At 40.4% G+C, this 19,744-nt stretch overlaps 1 protein-coding gene across 1 annotated transcript in view; it reads left to right on the forward strand.

The window, feature by feature from the left end:
* Window positions 1-19,744, forward strand: part of LOC135207290 (protein artemis-like) — a 149,987-nt gene that overhangs the window by 78,332 nt on the left and 51,911 nt on the right. The window contains exons 2-4 of the mRNA XM_064238961.1: window positions 1,997-2,259; window positions 12,034-12,197; window positions 17,443-17,583. Coding sequence (XP_064095031.1) covers window positions 1,997-2,259; window positions 12,034-12,197; window positions 17,443-17,583 — 568 coding nt within the window. The remainder of the gene's footprint in view (window positions 1-1,996; window positions 2,260-12,033; window positions 12,198-17,442; window positions 17,584-19,744) is intronic.

A 19,744-nucleotide genomic window follows, 5' to 3' on the forward strand; every position in this document is an offset into this window, starting at 1 on the left:
TTATGTTCTCGGCCACAGAGTTAGACCATTTACTACGGAATTGTTTTGAAGTATTTGAGATATTCAGCTTCTTTGATTGGATGGTGGGAGCTTTGACGAAGACATTGAGGACTGCACTTCTCTCCAAGATAATTTCCAGTAGATTGGCTTTGAGTGCTCTCTCGCGCTGATAAGGCTGTGAGAGACAGGTCACAAGAGTTGCTGCAGTAATCTCCTCTGGTATTCTCAAGAAAAAGGGAGTTTTGGATAAATTGACTGTTTAAGCAACAGCAAAAGCTTTTTTCTGGTTGCATTTGCTACTGCAAAGATGGTTAGCAAGTTGCAGGCCCTAGACAAGCAAATGGTGTTTGCACAGGAAGATGGGGTCTACAAGTTCACAGTGAGGTTCTTAGTGAAGAAAAAAACTCTTTCCAATCCTTGACCTTGTTCCTTCACTATCAAAAGTTAACTGGGGTCCTGTGACCTACAGTCCAGGTTACAGCATTAAACCACTATCTTGAAAAAACTAAGATCAGAGGTCCCTCTCAAAACCTCTGGGCTTTAGTCAAGAACCCATCTCAATCTCCAAGAGTGGTCTAGCTTTTTTATGAGGAATGTTATCTTTGAGTCTCACTTAGGTATTAAAAAGGATGATTTACCCATTCTTAAGGTTAAAGCCCATGAGACAAAGGCAATCGCCACATCGTTGGCCTTTAAATGCAATTTGTCACTCGAAGATCATTCAACGTTTTGGAAGTGTTTGTCAGTGTTTGCCACCCGTTACTTATGTGATGTTGAGACTCTTTATGAAGACTGCAGTACGATAGGTCTGTTTTCTCTGGCTGGCATGGTATTAGGGAACAAAGATAAGAGTATACCATCTATTTTACCTATCTCCTCACCTAGATTAAGGTTAAGTTTTGGGAAGCCTGGGGGTGTTGTGTACCCGTATTACCCTCTGCTCATTGTTTTTAATGGGGTAATATTTTTAATGTGTGTGTAGGTAATATCTGTATCTGGTTATTTTTGTACTGTGCCCAGGGCAAGGGCAAAAGAGCGCTACCACGAATTTCAAAATGTAAACTTGCCATTTAAGTATAAACTAATAGCTGTGTTTATAGTAATCATCATCAGTTACTTAGTAAGTACAGGCAGTCCCCGGGTTACGACGGGGGTTCTGTTCTTGAGACGCGTCGTAAGCTGAAAATTGTTGTAAGCCGAAACATTGTCAAAAACCCTAAGAAAACCTTGCTCTTAATGCTTTAGGTGCATTCAAAACTATGTAAACTGGATTCTTATTGCATTTTTCATCAAAAAAACCTTTAAATATTGATTATTTTGCATTTTTGGTTTCATATTTCATCTGCCAGATCAGCGTTTGTAGGCGTCGTAACTCTGGAACATGAGTCGTAACCCTGGAAATAATTTCTGATGAATATAATTGAAAAGCGTCGTACCCGGGGACTGCCTGTTATATATAAAAATTTATTTGATGAAAATATCATTATTGGCAAATGTTTAATAAAATAATTTTTGGTGTTGTCACATTTCTTCCAGTATGGCTACCTCCATGAGCGTAAGTCATAAACAGAAAAAAATCAGAATCTGTGGATTGAGCTTCAAATTGAAAGTTTTTGTAATGATACAGGTCATTTTATTTTTTAACTTCTGGATGATTGAATATAGAATACGTAATGGGATTTTACCTTGTCAGGGTGTAGGCAATAACCGATACTTTGTATAAGTTCAGTATATAAGAAGTTTCTAGTTCTTCCAATTTTATCTTCCTACTGCTCCAGATCAAAACTTGTGCAGTAATTAAATAAGGCTAGAATGGAAAGGCTTGATGTGCTTAACCCTCTGAAATTCAAGATCTCTGTATACATTATTTAGAACTTTTCCTTCAGTTACCAAGGCAAGGGATACTATGACTCAGAAAAGTTATTTTTATAAATTTCAATTCAAGTTAGCATAGAACTATTTCTTAACAGCTAAAATATTTTAATTTCTCTTACAGGTTTTTATTTGAAGGACGAGGTGGGACTGTTCTGTACACAGGTGATTTTCGTACCAGTGTGGGTGATGTTGAAAGAATACGAGCTTTACACAATGCAGATGGGACTGTGAAAACTGTTGATTCATTGCACATAGATACAACTTTCTGCCATCGGGATATATTACATTTTCCAACACGAGAAGAAAGCTGCTCTGCTATAGGTGATCTTGTTGAAGACTGGTTGGCAAGGGGAAACAATTACCTCCTACATCTTGTTTGTCCAGGTATTGAATTGAGAAATGTTCAACTGTTTAACGAAGAATCAAATTTCAAAATTGTCTATGGAACTTCTGTGATACTTGGTTTTTATTATTTTAGGCTAAAGTTTTTTTCTTTTTTTCTTTTATAGTTTATTATTCTTTCCTGAGTTGTTCATATGCAGAACAAACCTTCTGTCTCAACAGTAGGGTAAATCTTCTGGCACCAGCTGGAAACCAGTTAGAAACAATACAAAATTGTAAATGCAAGGAATCTGTGCATCTGGCATCCAATATGTAGTTGAGGTAGAAGTGAGTCAGAGATTGCGCTTGAATTCAGTGACGCACCAGTCTTTCTTCAACTGCCTTGGAGAGCAGACATTTGCTTTGCTCTCCTCCTTCTCAAGATGGTGTTTTATGTAAGTCTGTACTGTTGTTTCATATATTCCATCCAACCTAAGAAGTCCTGTGAGCGTCAACGTATTTGTCCCGGCCTTCCAAAATTCCCATGTTCACGCTTCCTAACTGCTTGGTCATTAGCTGTTTTATGTTGCTTTGTACAGGCAGTCCCTGGTTATCGGTAGCCTTGGTTATTGGCAATCCAGATTAATAACGCTTGTCCTACAATGCCCAGATTTCCAGTTATCAGCGACAATAATAGAGTATTGGGGCCAATACATACCTAACAGAGGTGCTATTAACAAGTTATCGGCACCGAATAAGCTCTGAAAATCTTGGTTTATCTATGATATTTGGTAACCAAGCGTCAGCTCTCCTAGGGCTGGCCCGAAGGATTAGATATTTTTACGTGGCCAGGAACCAATTGGTTGGATACCTACCAATACCTACAGCTTATTGTGGGATCTGAACCTTATTATATCAAGAAATTAATTTATAATCACCAGAAATAAATTCCTCTGATTCAATGTTGTTGGAAGAAGGACTGATGCATCACTCCTTGAGTAAGTTTTGACAACTGCTTCACCAACAGAGGTTATAGAGTAGTACATTCTTCATCATCAGATTCTTTATGGCTGATAACACAGATAGCTTTCCAACAGGAAGCCAGCTGAAGTATAAAGGTGCCAAGGCAGAAGCAATTGTAGGAGACCAATTTCTCAAGGGACGCTTGACATTTTCAGCCCCAAGGATTGAGAGGAAGGTAAGTAAATCTAGATCTTCATTAGGATGAGGCCTTAATTCTCAGAGGCATGCCCTTCTTGTTTCCGTAATAAGTGGTCATAGTGCTGGGTCTTTCTTTCCATTGGGATGCTGAAACTGCCAAAAGGAGACTAGTGTCCTCCCAACTGGCGTGGCAGCCGAGGCAGTTGTAGCTACGTTTTTCCCATTCCAATATAAATAGTACGTGGTGCTAAGACCATCCTGGAGAATCAGCACCCTCTCGAAGTGGCTCCAGCCTTCCATCCTTTCACTTTTAAAATGGTAAATCATGTGAATTGAGGCAATGGTAAAGATGAAGCCTTTTATTTTGGCCATCCCAGTGTCTGCCAGGTACAGAAAGGCAACACCTTTCTTTCCCTTTGAATGGAAAAGCTCCCATTGGACATTATCCAATATGTAGTTGAGCACGTTTATGCATCCTGGAAGTGACTACAGGGGAGCTTTTGGAGTCTTGGAATTTTGGCTGCCTTTGATAAGGCACTCATGCATTCCCTAGCAGGGACAGTTTATGATGATATGGAATGGTGCCTCAGGGCCCAAGGTGAAGTATTGGTTAGTTCAAATGTGTTCTCTATAATGTCAGGTTGCTGTTAAATTCTTCCCATTCTTTCCCTTTTGTCATGATTTCAATGAGGAGTCTGTTGAAATGGAATTCATAAATCCTGTCAGCAGAACTGTACTGTACTACCTTGCTAGGTAAGTTGGAAAACTTGGGAAGCAATGTTGCCAAGAGTTCCACACCCCAGAACCCAAGAAGCCTTAGTACAACCAAGGCATTCAAATCTCTTTATTGAGTTTTAAGAAGAGGGTTTAACAACAGCAGAAGCAACAGGAAGGGGATGCCCATTAAGGGCAACTGAAGAGCAGGAGTCTAGTAGGATGTTACATTTGGGTGGTATCCTTTGCTGCACTGTATTATTGTTAGTATTATATTATTTTTATTTATTTAAAAAAGATTTTTTGTCGGGGGTGGGAGGTCTATGACAGTCATCGTATTCAACTGAGTGGTTTTATAGTGTAGGGTTCCGGGTTGTAATGATAATTCCTTTTCCCATAATAAACGGAAAAGGAGTTGTTACTATTATTATTTTTATGTTGAATAAGATGGCAGAATTCAGCGAATTACTTTTTTAGTTATCCTATTACTTCTGTGGCTAAGCGATACTTCTTAATAATTGGCCAATATTCTTATTGGGGGAAATCTTAATAATGCTGAATGTGATATTTTATTTAGAACAGGATATTGTGTCAATACTGGTATTATCAGTATATTGGGGTACTGGAATGGCAGATCTCAGGTCCAGGTCAAGCAGGGGTCATCGGTGTTGGTATTATTCCATAAGCGAGGTCAGTGTCAGGCCGGGGTCGTCTCTGGTGTTCGGCTGGTATTATTGCTGGTGTAGCTGGCTTATCGCAACGTTTTGGCCTTCTCGTAGGTCATCTTCTTGGCTGGTCAGCAGTAGGAGTGAAGAGATGGTGTCTGCACTTGATACTTTTTATAGCGGCTCGAATCCTAGAGCTGATTTCTGATTGGTCGAACCGGTCTTTGGCGAAGTAGGGGATCCCGTGTTGATCAAGAATTCAGCCGTGTGAGCACTCAAGTAGTGTGTCTGGGAATGAATGATCGGAGTCCTGCCTGAGGCAGGAGTCCTATCATCCTGCAGATGTTCCTGAATATCTGACATTGTCGTGTGATCGTTCGCTGCTGGTCTTCAGGCGGTGGTAGGGAGGAGAAATGTTAGTGGAGTAATTTTCAAGTTAGGTTTCTCCTTTCCTATATGGAGGACTTTCAGGAGGTTCAGACATTGTGGATCAGTAGTTTTGTCAATAATCTCGACATTAGATACAATATTGCTCCTTATTCTTGTGTTATTGGCAGTCCTGGCATAATTTTAAATGGCTCCTTCTTGGGTGTAGCAGGAGATTCTCTTGGAAAATCGCATATTGGTCATGCTGATGTATTTCCCAAGGCATCCTTGGATGGGGCACATTTATTGGTAGACTACGTTCATCTTCTTCAGGGATCCTCATCACCATGCTGCTTGTCTTCTTCGTTTTATAATTTATGATCAAATTAATTTTCTTATCCTGAGGGGGCGGGTGACATTTCCTCAATGATGGTCTTGAGGGCTTATACTATATGGGGGGGTGGGGGGGTGTGACATTTCCCTCAATGAATGTCTTGAAGGCTTGAGAGTCCTCCTTATACCTCTGGTGGAAGTGCCCTTTGTAAAAATGCTTGATTGGCTCTGGGATGCCAGGGCGGGGTTCCTGGAGGTACCAATCTTTGACGTTCTTTGCTATCACAGCATTAACAGGACAATTAGTGTGTCCATTGTTGATCAGAACCTTGGTTGAGGAAGGGAATGCAGCAGTCTTGGCAGTGTTCTATTATAAAGGAAAGGCAGCTGTGATCATGGAATGCACATCGCAGCCGCTCTATCTCGTCCTGGGAGTCAGCGCTGACAAAGGCGTCGTTATATAGCTACACATACATCCTTGGTTTCCTGGAATTCTGGAAGACCCTCCCTTCGACGGTGCCCTTGTAATAATTGATGAAGAGGGCTCCAAGGGGAGAACCCATTGATTTGGGTGTACAGGCAGTCCCCTGGGTTACGACGGTCTCGGCTTACGACGTTCCGAGGTTACGACGCTTTTCAATTATATTCACCAGACATTATTTCCAGGTTTATGACACATGTTCCAGGGTTACGAATGCCTACAACGCTCATCTGGTAGATGAAATATGACACCAATATGCAAAATAATCAATATTTGAAGGTTTTTTTTTGAAAAAAGCCATAAGAATGCAGCTTACATAGTTTTCAATGCACCCAAAGCATTAAAAGTAAGGTTTTCTTAGGATTTTTGACGATGTTCCCGGGACTGCCTGTATATGCAGCCGCACTGGTTGGAGAAGGGTGCCCTCTTAGTGCAGATTCCCAGCATCCTCAGGGATGTTGTCCAAGATCATGTGAATGGTCTCATCGACAGGGATGTTGGTAAACAAGGATTCCACATCCATCAAAGTGATACATCCTCCGGCAGGCGTTACTCGTAGTGCTTCCAGGAATTCGGCCAACAACTTCAAGCTGTAGGTATCCGTGAGGTAAGGGGTCAAAATAGCGTTGAGCTTCTTGGCCAACAGGTACACTGGGGCAAGGGATCTGGCTTATTACAGGCAGTCCCTGGTTATCGGCGGCGGTTTCATTCTCGGAGGGTTGCTGATAAGCGAAAACTGCTATTAACCGAAACTGTGATTTATGGCGATTAATGTGGCGCCTCTGTTAGATATGTTATGGCGCCGATAACCGGTAAACCCCATTATTACCCCATAAAACTGGATCGCCGATAACCAATTCTGCCGATAACGGGGGACTGCGTGTATTCGGCGAAGAGGCTTCCCTTGCTTATGGGCCTTAATGTTCCTGTAGATGTACCCCAGATTATAGTCACCCATAGTAGATGGTAGATGAAAGTCGTTAGAGGCGGTGTTGACTGTCTCTGATCCAATTTGCCTCTTGTTTGATGTCATCAATGGGGTTCTTGGTGATCCTTCAGAATTTTATGGTGTCTGCTAGGACTTCTGTTTTCTGACAGTATCCCTCGGTCTGGATAAGTACGAAGGCAGCGGTCTTGTCTTCCTTGCGCACAGTGACGTCTTCTCTTTTCTGTAACTGCTTGGCTGCTTCCCTCAGGTCACGGGTGATGATACTGCTGCGGTAGTCTCGACGGTCTGTGAGGGCCTCTGCCAGCAGAAGTGGTTGAAAGTCGTCAGTAGGTTCCCAAGGTCCTCTTGCTTCTGGATACCATCTAGGAGATACTCGATTTCCAAGCAATATTACCAGCTGAACACCAGAGAAGACCCCAGCCTGACATTGACCTCACTTATGGAATAATAACAACACGACGACAACTCCTGCTTGACCTAGACCTGAATTACAAAAAGTACATCATTTAGGCAAAGACAGTGGCAGGGAAACTGTGGCCCACTGGGTTCTGTGCAGCCCGCAGAAGTGTGCAGCAAATTAGGGATCAGTTGAAAATTTTGACTGAAGAGTTTGAAAGAAGGTTTTAAGATTTCAGACAGATTGAGCTTAAATTAAACTTACTAACTTCTCCTTTCTCTGCTGATGTTGTGCAGCACCTGATGAATTACAGCTTCAATTTTTAAGCATTCAATCTGATCATTCATTGAAGGAAATGTTTTACTCCCAACCATTAGTAGAGTTTTACAAGTCACTCTCAGTTCAATATTTTCCATGTTTAAAAAATTTTGCTGCCAGATTATTGTCTGTTATTGGTTCTACTTACATCTGTGGCACCTCAGTGGCGTGGTCGGTATGGCGTTGATGTACCACCTCTATGGCCGCAAGTTCGATTCTCGGTCATTCCATTGAGGGGTGAGAGATGTGTATTTCTGGTGATAGAATTTCACTCTCGACGCAGTTCGGAAGTCACGTAAAGCCGTTGGTCCCATAGCTCAATAACCACTGGCTCCATGCAGCATAAAAACACCATACAAACAACAAATACAGTAGTGCCTCAGGTTACGAAATTAAGTTCTTCCAAAGTGACTTTTGTAACCTAATTTTTTCGTACCTAGAACTACGTTTTACATGTAAATTACCTAATTTGTTCCAAGCCCTACAAAAACACCACAGTAAATTTTATGATAAAGCTAAATTGACCAATAAACAATGAAATACAACAATTTGGACCATTCAATACCTAACCTAACCATGACTGTACCTGTAAATGAAGTGTATTAGTATACAGGGTACAAGAAAAACTGTACATATGTATGTAGTAAAATGTGGAACCTTACCTTTCGAGTGAGGGGACGTCTGAAAGTGGCGACAGAGGAGGAAAAATGGCAAAAACATGAACACTTAACTTTATGAAACATATTAAAAAATGGTAGAAAACATCAACACTAAACTTTACGAAACACATTAACAAATGGCAGAAAACATTAACACTTCTTTCTGTGAACTTCAGCAACATTCTTGGGACTCGTGGCTAATAATGTAAGTAATTAAGTTTGCACACAACACGATAAAGTAACTTACAGTACAATGAAAGCGAAATCACTAACACGAATTTATGTTAACAAACAAAATATATGTGAACGAACAAATTCCAGGTGTTTACGATAACGCTGCCACAAAAAATGGTCAAGGAACGTCTTAACACAGAGTCATGATGGGACAGATGCTGACCAATAGGAGAACAGGATCTTATGGCGGTGAATAGCATCAGGAACAAATGGGAGAGCGGGAGGATGGTGGCGAGTCTACTGAGGTGGCAGCGCGCAAGTTTTAAAATTGTTCTCGGCAGCCCGGGCGAATCTTGGACTTACAGTGCATACACTCTTTCGCAACCTGAATTATTTTCATACACAGAAGCAAAAAGATTGTCTTTACCTTTGTAACCTGAATTTTTCATACGTAGTAACTTTTGTATGCAGGGGTATGACTGTACTTAAATCTGTGAGCAGTTTTTCTGGCATGGAGACAAATAATTCCAAGAACAGCTCCATAAATGCAGTGATTAGATTTTCTACCAGCCACCTTGTGACACTGTAAACAAACTGTAAAGCAGAATTGTGGTAACAAACATATTTCCCAATAAATTGCTCGTGCTGGAATCTGAATTTGTTTGTTTTTATTAGCCACAATGCATATATGTTGTATTATTTTAAACAACACTGCCCAATTTTAAAAGGTGCAGCCCTTTGACTTTTCACGGCCCATTGATGAAGCCGTCACCCTGAAAAATTTGCCCACTACTGTGCTAAGAGGCTATTTTACAGGAGCCTGAGGCATCTGCACTTAGGGCTAGGTGTCGTGAAGTTAATGCAATTTCAACTTACATGTGTTTTAACTGAATGTGGAAATATATACAAATTTGAATAGTATGTCTACACAGAGGTCCCCTTCCACTTGCATTAAATTGTATTTGAGGACTTATTTGTAGTTTAATGGATTTATTCGTCCACATTCTTATTAGTCCAGCACACTATAGAAAATACTTTGTTGCTATGGAAATATTCTGATTTTGGGAATGTCTTGAGATTATGCTATGAATTTAATTACTATAAAGTTTGTTCATGAACGAATTAATTTATAAAAACATGGACGTGGGCATGTACGTGTACATGGATGCTGGTATATGGCCGTGGACAGTGATATACGGATGTGGGCACTTACATGTACGTGGATGTTGATGTACGGATGTGGGCATTGGTACACGTACTTGGATGCTGGTATACGGCCATGGACGTTGATATATGGACGTGGGCATTGGTACACGTACGTAGACATTGATATACGGATGTGGGCATTGGTACATGTATGTGAACGTTGGTACACGTACATGGACATTGGTACACATACATGGGAGTACGTATGCGGCTGAGACGTAGAATGATACAAGTGAGAACATTGGGGAGATCACTCTTGACTAGCAGGCTGAAACCCAGACTCTGGAAGTTGAATGGTGGGAATAAGATCTTCATCACGTACACAGACGAGCAAGGATCCACAGCCGTATTTACCTTCTCCCCGTAAATCGGAGACGTCTCATCATGTTGCGAACTTGTACAGGCCGAGGGGATGAAGAACCAGGCTGAGAACTCCGATACGAGTGGAGATCAACTCAGACTGGAACACGTTCACAGACTTGAAGGGGAGAGACACGTCCGTACTGGGAAGATGGAGAAACACCTCTTTCACTCTCAGAAGATGCTACAAGTCCTGAATTCCCCAACGGTAGGTGAGGGGAGGAGGAGGAAGACAACGGATGCCTTGCCCTACAACGTCTCCTGCTAGAAACTCTGGGACACTTAATACCAAATCAATCAACTCCAGGAAGAACACTTCTGATGGATTGACAACTGACAGCAATGGCGTCGTGGACGATGGAAGATACATCACGGTAACAGGTAGAGGAGAGACATCACTGAAGCAGACATTACAGGCAGAGATGTATTGAGAATGATGTCACAGCATTCAAATTTGTAGACCAAGTCAGGTGTCGTGGTGACAGTGAAGATGGCAAAAAAAGGCCTTCTGCCACCTCCTACAGCAACCAGAGGGCCTCCTCAGGAGTAGTACACGTGATGGATAGCGAAGATTGTCCATGAAAATCCGTCGTAGAAGAATTAGGGGAGATCACCCCTCAGTTAAACGCAGCAGCATCAAACTATGCACTCAGCAGAGGCCATTATGTTACAGGCCGATTTGTGACCTCACACTAAGAACATTATGTGTAATGCAGAAAAACGTTATAACAGTAGTACAGTTATATCTTAAGACAAAAGGGTACTAAGTCAAACATCAGAGGTAAATGACATTTAAAGCTGTCCGTAAGGTTGGTATCCCCTCATGACGACGCCATACTGTTTGGCAAGCAAGGGGCTCCAAAAACAGCAAGGAACACACTTCCGACAGTACTGACTTCTTCCAAAGCCTCGCTTTCTTCACAGCACAAACACACAAAACAGAAATTAGTGAAGTGAGGGAAACAAAGCAGAGGGGCTCCCAAGTTCTGGGCAACCGCCGCTGTTGCCAGAAATTCCAAACAAGAAGCAGGACTGACCACTGAAGAGCCCATAAAGAAACAATCTACTCTCTCCCTCAGGAAAGAAGATTTCTATCCTGAGAGAGGGTAAAAGTATAATATTTATGTGAGGATGGAGGGAAAGATGGGAGTGAGCCATACAACCCATGCCCCACTCCCACCAAAATGGCAGAAAGAGACAAGACAACAGTCAGGACTGTCCCTGCAAGCAGACGGGAGGATCGCAATCGTATGCCATTAAAACTTGTGTTGGAAGAAGTGTGGGAATGTACTCCTATGCCAGTCAGCCAAATCCTAGCATAAAAACTTGTCTGAAACACAAACCACTATGTCTCGAACATCCCTAAACACACAAATTCCCCAGAAAATGTGTAAGAAGATAAAAAGATACATAAAAAAAATTGTCAATACAAATGTTTCAAATTATCTTAATACATATAACAAAAGTAAAATACTAAAGAACAAAAAGTAGATGGGCCCTCTCTCCCTGAAGGGGCTATATTCCCTTGGGAGATGGCCCAGCATAGCACTCATAAGACAAGTGATTATGACCCAGAGGAAAATTCACATCTGCAATTTGCATCTGTCCCGGAAGGTCAAACGGAAAACAAAGAACACTGTCTAGAAATGTTGGCATCCACAGAATTTCTGGGCTGAATAATTGTGAAACAATGCACAGGCTTTGATAAAAAAACTGACTTGGGGGAAGGAGAGTAAAGCGATACACAACTCTCCAAGGCGGTTGAAGAAAGACTGGTAAGACTGGTTCGTCACGAGGTTCCAAGCCTAGTCAGTGACCAGCATCCACCTCATATATGCATGAGTTGCCAGATGCCACAGATTTCTTGCTTTACAATCTGATTGTTTTTAACTGGTTTCCAGCTGGTGTTAGAAGATTATCCTATTGTTAAGACCGAAGGTTGTTAGCTGTGAAAAATACAAATTTATTGAAAAATGTGTCATGATTATCATGGCTTAAATTTATGTAGCTTGCAGAGTAGACATAATATTAATAACATTTACTTCCTTTAACAGCAAAATATGGGTATGAGTACGTGTACAAAAGTCTCCATGAGCGATTTGGTATGCGTATACATGTCAGCCGTTGGAAGTATCGGATGTATGACACTGTACCTGAAATTCAAGATGCTCTAACTCCTGATGCTACTGAAACTTGGATACATGCATGTGATTGGAGGGTAAGGCTGAAAGAAATTTGGAGTGTAGTTGCCATGACGTTCTTTGTTTTAAAATTATTTGTATGTTCTACATTGTGTACATATTTGCTGATTACTGTAATCCAAACATTGATGATTATCTGTGAGACTATTTTGAAAAGAAATAGTATGGCTGTCTCAGGATTCAAAATCATTCATTATTTGTGGAGACTAATGCAAATCACAGCGAGTGGCTAAATCCAAATTCCAAAGATCAAACATGGCTGGCCTGCTCTTGAGTTCTGTTTATCCTCTGATTTTGTCCAGCTAATTGAGGAACCCACACTTATTTCTGGTTATAGATTAGACCTCACTTTCCCAGATGTTCCAATTATTGTCAAGTCCAAGGTCTGTGAATATAGGCATTTCTGATCATTGTGCCATTGAGATGGACAAATCTGTCAATTAGTATATAGTGTTTCCCTGTATTTGAGGGGGATGCGTACCAGACCCCCCCATGAATACAGCTAGATGTCGACTTATGACCTATGTGAGTTACGACTGATTGACTTTACAACCACCCACAACTAAAATGGCTGGAAAGCGACTTGAGCAAGAAAGAATGGTGTCCAGCTGAACATACGACAGTTTTTCCCCCGTTCCCGCCTCTCCACACACGCAGCTCATTTTTTGTGCTGCTAATGACTATCATCATGCATCGGCAACAAGGATCTAACTCCAGTAAACTTATGCCATCAGACACAACCGTAGATAAAATTGAGAGAGAATAATTTTAATCAAAAGTTCAGGTCTTGAAAGAACACATTTTACTGTTGTTTTCACGCCGATAAAAGATAAGTAACATAACTGACGGTAAAGCTTGTACTATGATGAAATCAAGTGAAAATACTGAACGGAATCATGTAATATTTTTACACAATAAACATGCCCACAATGCAATCTGTTAACAAAAAAGATAAATTAGTTCATGACACGTATTAAATTCATATTTTGACTTGAAAACACATCGTATAATGACAAATTACCTTGTCCCATATAAGTAACGTATCTAGATATTTTATACTAACTAGAAGCAAGGCAATTTGCTCCGAATTGAGTTAAATACTGCGAAATAAAATGTAAACACAGGGAACTAAATCGTATTCGCCATCAGCTGATTTTGAAACCAAAACACTGACCGCTTTGTTAGTATTTTTAATAATAAGAATACATACAATGTTATTGGATACAATAATGTACAACTTTATAAAAGATTCACAGAAAAGTTGCATGTTCATTGTATTTTTAATTCATAAATATACGCAGCCGTCTGCAGCCTGACATCTGAATATAGAATATATCCCCAAAAAATGAAGCCTTTAGGTAATTCCACATACAAATAGCCTATACTCTGTTTTTTTCCATCTGTCCACCCGCCTGTGGTGTTTTTGTATGGTAACACTGGTGTCCGCTGCTTTAAATAGTTACGTATGTGTAAGTTTTAGGTGAATAAAAGGATATCTGGGTGTACATTGCAACTGAAAAAGGGTGTTTTAACAAAATTTTACTGTATGCAAAGTACCATTAATATTTGAAATAGGATATTATTATTGTTGAATGTAAGCTGAATGTAACTTTCTAAAGCCCGGGACGCAGTGTTACCATACGGAAACACCAGAGGCGGATGGACTGATGGAAAAAAACAGAGTATATAGTTTTTGACTTAGCCTATTACTAGCATAGTTCTGACACCTTTTTATCATTTTATTACTCATATATTTTAAATCATCATTTTATAACTATTATAGTAAAAATAAATTTCTTTAAAATAGTGTACTTTAACACATTTAGCCTACATTCCCGAGTTAGCCTACCCAATCGTAAGTCTAAATACAGTACTAAACTTCTCAAAATCTGCACTTTATTATCGGTGACTTTCATATCCGAAATTTCATAGCTTCATAATTATCACTATTGAATTTTTGGTTGGATTTTTAATGTATAGGGTAAGAGTATTTGACAAAATGATGAATGAATTTTGGCGATAACTACCGTTGAATGTCGCTGTCCGCTGGGTCAAACTGTAAACAAAGCAAGGCGGCGCCATCTATGAGGGAAATGAAACAGTAAACTATTCTCTAACGAATAAAAATTTTCTAGCATGGATAAAGATTTATGCTTGCACTTCTTGCCTCTAGCATCATATAATCTCATGGGTGGCATATCACAAAAGACATTATCAAAATGTTCTCTCAAGCACATACAGAGTAAGGAATTTGTGCTTGACAAATGTCTCATTGTTTTGATCAAAAGTTAAAAGGTTTGGCTTGGTTGAGCGTTCTCAAGTGGAATATTTAAAAATATATATTTACTCTTCCAAGTTTTTAATATCAAAAATGTATTTGACTTTACATATTTACATTAATAACAACTATTTTCATACAAACAAAAGATGTATGGCATAGTTTTTGCTGCCTTGAAGTTGTAAACAATACGTGATGTATCCCAGGTGGCTGCGGAATGATCTAATGGCTGCTGATTTAAAATCAAGCTGAACCACAGGAGTTTCCAGACCATAGAATGCCGGTTTTAAGATTTTCAACCGTATTAATACATTTTTTAATTTTATCGTATATGTAGTATACTGTAGACTAGGTTACTGTATTCGTATATATACGATATTTGTACCATGAAAACATCATCATCGTATACACGAGGCTAACTTGTTAAATGTTATTCAGTTTCTCTTTGTACTGAATTATCATAAGCCAATGTGCATTGAACCTAGAGAATTAGCTGAAATTGATAATTACTATGCCATTTATACATGAAGTAATGCTGTGTAGTGTAGGCAAGACTACCCTATATGTAAAGATGGTACTGATTACCCTAGTGTAGGTTAGGCTAGTATTATATTCATACGGTAAATTAACATGGGCTGACTTACGTCCAAATCCATTTACGACCTGTTGGTTGGAACGAATTGCTGTCGTAAGTCGACAATTACCTGTACAGTAACCTCCCCGTTAACACGAGTTCTGTTAACACGATTTTGATCTTACACGAGTTCAAAATCATACAGAAAAATTCTGCTAACACGTAATATTCGATGTTACACGATTTGAATTTTCCGCTGAGAGCAAGAGCGCGGGAGGTGTGGCGAGAGTCTGACTCACCCCACCTTTCCTGCGCTCTCTCTCTCTTGCCTGCTGGCTCAGTGTGAAACCAGCCCTCGCAGTGAGAAGAGCCAATATATTCTAGCATTGGTTAACATAATAGTGCGTACTTTACTACAGGTAGTCGTCTACTTACGACGGCATTAGGTTCTGGCAGAGCTGTCGTAAATTGTCTTTCAGCATATCGAGTAAATTGAATCATGTTTTTGTGCTGTCTTTTTTATCCTTTTTTACCATATTTCAAAAAACACATGCGTGTACATGTACGTATTTGTTCGTTTGCATTTTCATTGACAACTTACTAGCCTACATAAAATGACATTTTTTATATCATCCAAAAATGTGCATGTATAGTACCTATTATTACGTTTAGCATATGAAATCTTATCATGCTCGAACTCCTTGATTATTACTTACTTTTATTACTGTATTTAACATTTTTATTGCAGGCATTCAGACCATCTGTCTGGGTCTGTTTCACATTTTCTTATCCGCCATTTGCATTGACAATCGCACAACGTTATTTTTAAATACATTCGGCTACAAGTAATTATAATTAACCCATACTTGATTTATAGGTTTTGAATTAAATGCATAATTTGTTAGTATATTTGATTTATTTGCAAAACGAAATACAAAAATGAATTACTAAAAATACGAATCTTACCATTTTCGAACAAAAAAATTTTTACTTCTGAAAATATAAAACAAAAACATCGTGCTGTTTTTCTCTAGCGGACCGTTTGTACTGTTGCCAACCACGTTATCCTATACGTACGTAGTAATACAAAAGTTTTATTTAACAGTAGTAAATTTATTTTTTTCTTTATAAATTTCAGGCAAACTACAGTAATGCATAGATAGAATTGATTTACAGTACAGAAAAAACATGAACATACAGAAAAAATAAAAATTACGAAACATTTGAAATTTTGAAAAAAAAAAAAAAAAAAATTAATTGTCTGCTGGTGGATGGCTGGGGATCGTCCGGGTCATCCGATTCCGTGGTAGTACTACTGGTAGTGGGGACAGGGGTAGACTGAGATGTTGGTTTAAACATAACTGCTTAGTTTTTTTGTTTGAATGGTCCGTTTTTTCTTCTCTTCATTAATTTCTCGGAGATGAGCGCGCTGACTGTAGCGGGAAAAAAAAACTATCGTACGCGCGCTCGACGTATTTTAGCCAAATATAAAAATTAAATATTATTGTATATTATTATATTGTCGTAAAGTCGGTCTGTCATGAGTTGCATAGTTCGTAAGTAGACGACTACCTGTATATAAAAATATATAAATAAAGTGTTTTTTTTTTTTCTGGCAAAATCCCAAAATAGATTTAAGTTTCCCATTGCCCTGGAACGTTAACCCCCTTATTCCATTATTTCTTATGGAGAAATACTTCCCTATTAACACGAATTCGGCTAACACGACATCTCCAGGAACGTAACCCTCGTGTTAACGGGGAGGTTACTGTAGTTGAAACCCCCATAAAAATGCTTAAAACTGCCTATTTTGTTAGTAAAACTCAAGAAACCCCCAAGAAACAAACATTTTTTACTTTGGTTTTGTTTTTTTAAATAGCTTTATCACAAATAACTTTTAATGATGAAATTGATTAAAAACACAGGAATTTTTGTGGATACATGTATTTCTCAAACCAACCAACAAGATTCCGTGATTAGACACATTTTCCGTAAGTAATGGGATAGTACATGTTCCAGAGAGAAATCCACAAATACGTGAGTCCGCGAATACGAGGGTTCACTGTATTCCTAATGTCAACATTGGAAAAAAGGTCTAGCAGAAGTCTAGAGTCAATCAGGATCACAATATTGAAGCTTGTCAGGTACATAATATTTTAGATGCTATATTAAAAGCAGAAGGACGGGGGTGGAGGACCTCCCTAGCCAGCAGTTGTCACTAGTTTTCAAGAGCAGTAAGGTTCAGTAACTTACACCAGAATGGCAGTCCTGTTCGCCTGGGTATAGGTGCAAGTAATGATATTATTGTTGGTGGTATTTTGATAAAAAAACAAACTTGATAGGAAAATTATCCCTGCTTGTAGTGTGTGTGCTAGGACTAAAAAATTTTCAGTTATCTTTGGTTTTGCAGATGAATGAAATAGAAGAAGGAGAAGATCAAACTGATAGACAACTTCCGTGCCGATGTGTACCGTTTGGCGTTGACACTGCACCCAGCATACGTGTCATTAGACCCTCCGCAATGTTTTATACATTTTATCAATCAGCAAAGGTGAGGTGTAGCTCATTTATCTTGTTTTATTTAATGTTTCTTTATTTATTTTTCTAAAGTAAAGTGATTAGGTTATCAAAAATCCATTTTGATTTCTTAGGTGATGTAGGATAAAATTCCTGCTTTCTAGTGCAACTCGGTATCATTCAGAAGTCAAGTAGCTGGAACCATGTAGCATACTGATAGACGAAGACATCCATAGGAATGCCTCTAGGGACAGGACACACTAAAATGGCTGATGCTGTGTAGGAGTCTGTTTCCCTTTGATCCTGATAATTTTTTTAAGTAATAGGCTCCTGTACAAATACAGGTACAGGCTGTCCTTAGTTATCGGCAGTCCAGTTTTACAGTGCTTGTCTAGCGACAGGGATAACTGGATTTTCATTGCCGATCTCTGTCACACCGTCGAGAATGGAATCCCTGTCAATAACCAGGGACTGCCTGTACTGATATAAGTATTTCTACATTTATTGAAGATATGCTGACACTGAGACCATTTGAGCTACTATTGTGGAAAGTGAGTAACATAATTATTAATGTTTGTTCCGATACGTAATACAAACCATCGGTCCTTTAACAATAGGAAGTAGCTAGCGGCAGCTGGAACGGTTGTAAGCTTCGAACAAGGGGAGAACGGTAGTTAACTGCTTGTCCGACAGGACTGGGAGGTAAACAAATCACTTTTGCTTTCGTCCGCGGGTGTGAAGGACGTGTTCGTCATCGCTCTCTGCCCGCTTCATCGTTGTATGCTTGGTTTATATTGTGTTTTCTACTAATGGTTTGTTTGACTTGAAAATGAAACTGTAAGTACACTGTTTTCATTTTCATTACTTAATTATGAACCAATATGGAGCTATCGCCGTAGATGCTGCGATTTCCTCTCTTTTCATGAATTGAACCCTTGAATTATGTCTCGGTGCCGAGGGCGGGTGTGCTCGCGCCGAGTCATGTATTTTGGGCGAAAGTGTGTAATTGAAAAATGTAAGTACTCTTTTCATTATATTTTTGCCCCCCTGTGCGTTTCGTTGCCGAGAGCGTGATTGCACTCGGCACGAGCCTTTTATTTTGTATGATAGAATGCAATGAAAGTGGATTCACAATTGGCCAGTATTCTTTTCATTTTCATTTATTATTTGCATAATTTTAATTTGGATCAATTTTCGCTTACTACCCCGGGAATTGAATCCTACGATTATTTTCTGTGAAAGTGAAATCGCAAGTGCAGTATTCTGTTTCATTTTCATATATTTTTATGATGAGAGCTCTATTATTATGGATCAAGTTTCCGCTCTTACACGGGAATTGATCTTTTCCCCTTTAGTTCTATGAAGTGAATCGCAAGGGCAGTATTCTGTTTCATGTTTTCATATTACTTTTTCACTGCTGTGTGGGGGTAGGGGAAGCGAAGGTCTGCCAGGAAGTCGTCGGGAAAGCTCTCCGCGACTCCCGCCCTTGGTATCCGATTCTTCGTCTTCTTTTCCTGGGGCCCCCCGCCCTCAGCTTCCTCGTTGTATTTTGTATTTGGGGTCTTCCTTGCGTTCCGGGTGGGGCATGTCTTCCCAACCCCCCGTGCGTGAGGGAACCCCTCTTACTAATCTATCTGTGCTACCGCAGGTGCTACATCCGTGGGAGACGACCTTGGACAGGTATGGACCACCGCGGCGGCAGGGCGTGCCTAGCATCCACGGGCTGCTGCAGCGTCTAGCGAGGTCTGGGGCGGTCTCCACTACTACCTCCATGGCCGCTTATGCTGCTCCCCCCCGCCTGGTCTACACTCCCCATGCTGTGTCGGTGACGCCGTCTGCCGCTACTAGGGCCGCCGCCGTACCGAGGGGGGTTTTGGGGGTTGCCGCCAGCCGCCTGTTTTCTTCGTGCCTGCCTGCCCCAGACTTCCGCTGTTCCAGCAGCTCGCCCCTGGACCGGCCCACTAGTACCCAGGTTTCCCGCTGGCTGCCGATGATTCTACGAGGCGAATCGCTGGGCCTGCCGTACCTGCCGCTGATGTGATTCCCCGCTGCTAGGCTTTCGGCTGTCCCTTCTGGTCTACCGCTGGGCCGCGCTGTTCCCTGCCCTCGCTGAGCTGTTGCTGCTCCTGTCGCTCCTGGTTCCTGAGCTGTCCATGCTGGTCCTGCCCACGGTGTCTTCCCCAGTCCCAGGTCTT

Source organism: Macrobrachium nipponense, chromosome 32 (genome assembly GCF_015104395.2).
Source record: "Macrobrachium nipponense isolate FS-2020 chromosome 32, ASM1510439v2, whole genome shotgun sequence".
Taxonomy (NCBI): domain Eukaryota; kingdom Metazoa; phylum Arthropoda; class Malacostraca; order Decapoda; family Palaemonidae; genus Macrobrachium; species Macrobrachium nipponense.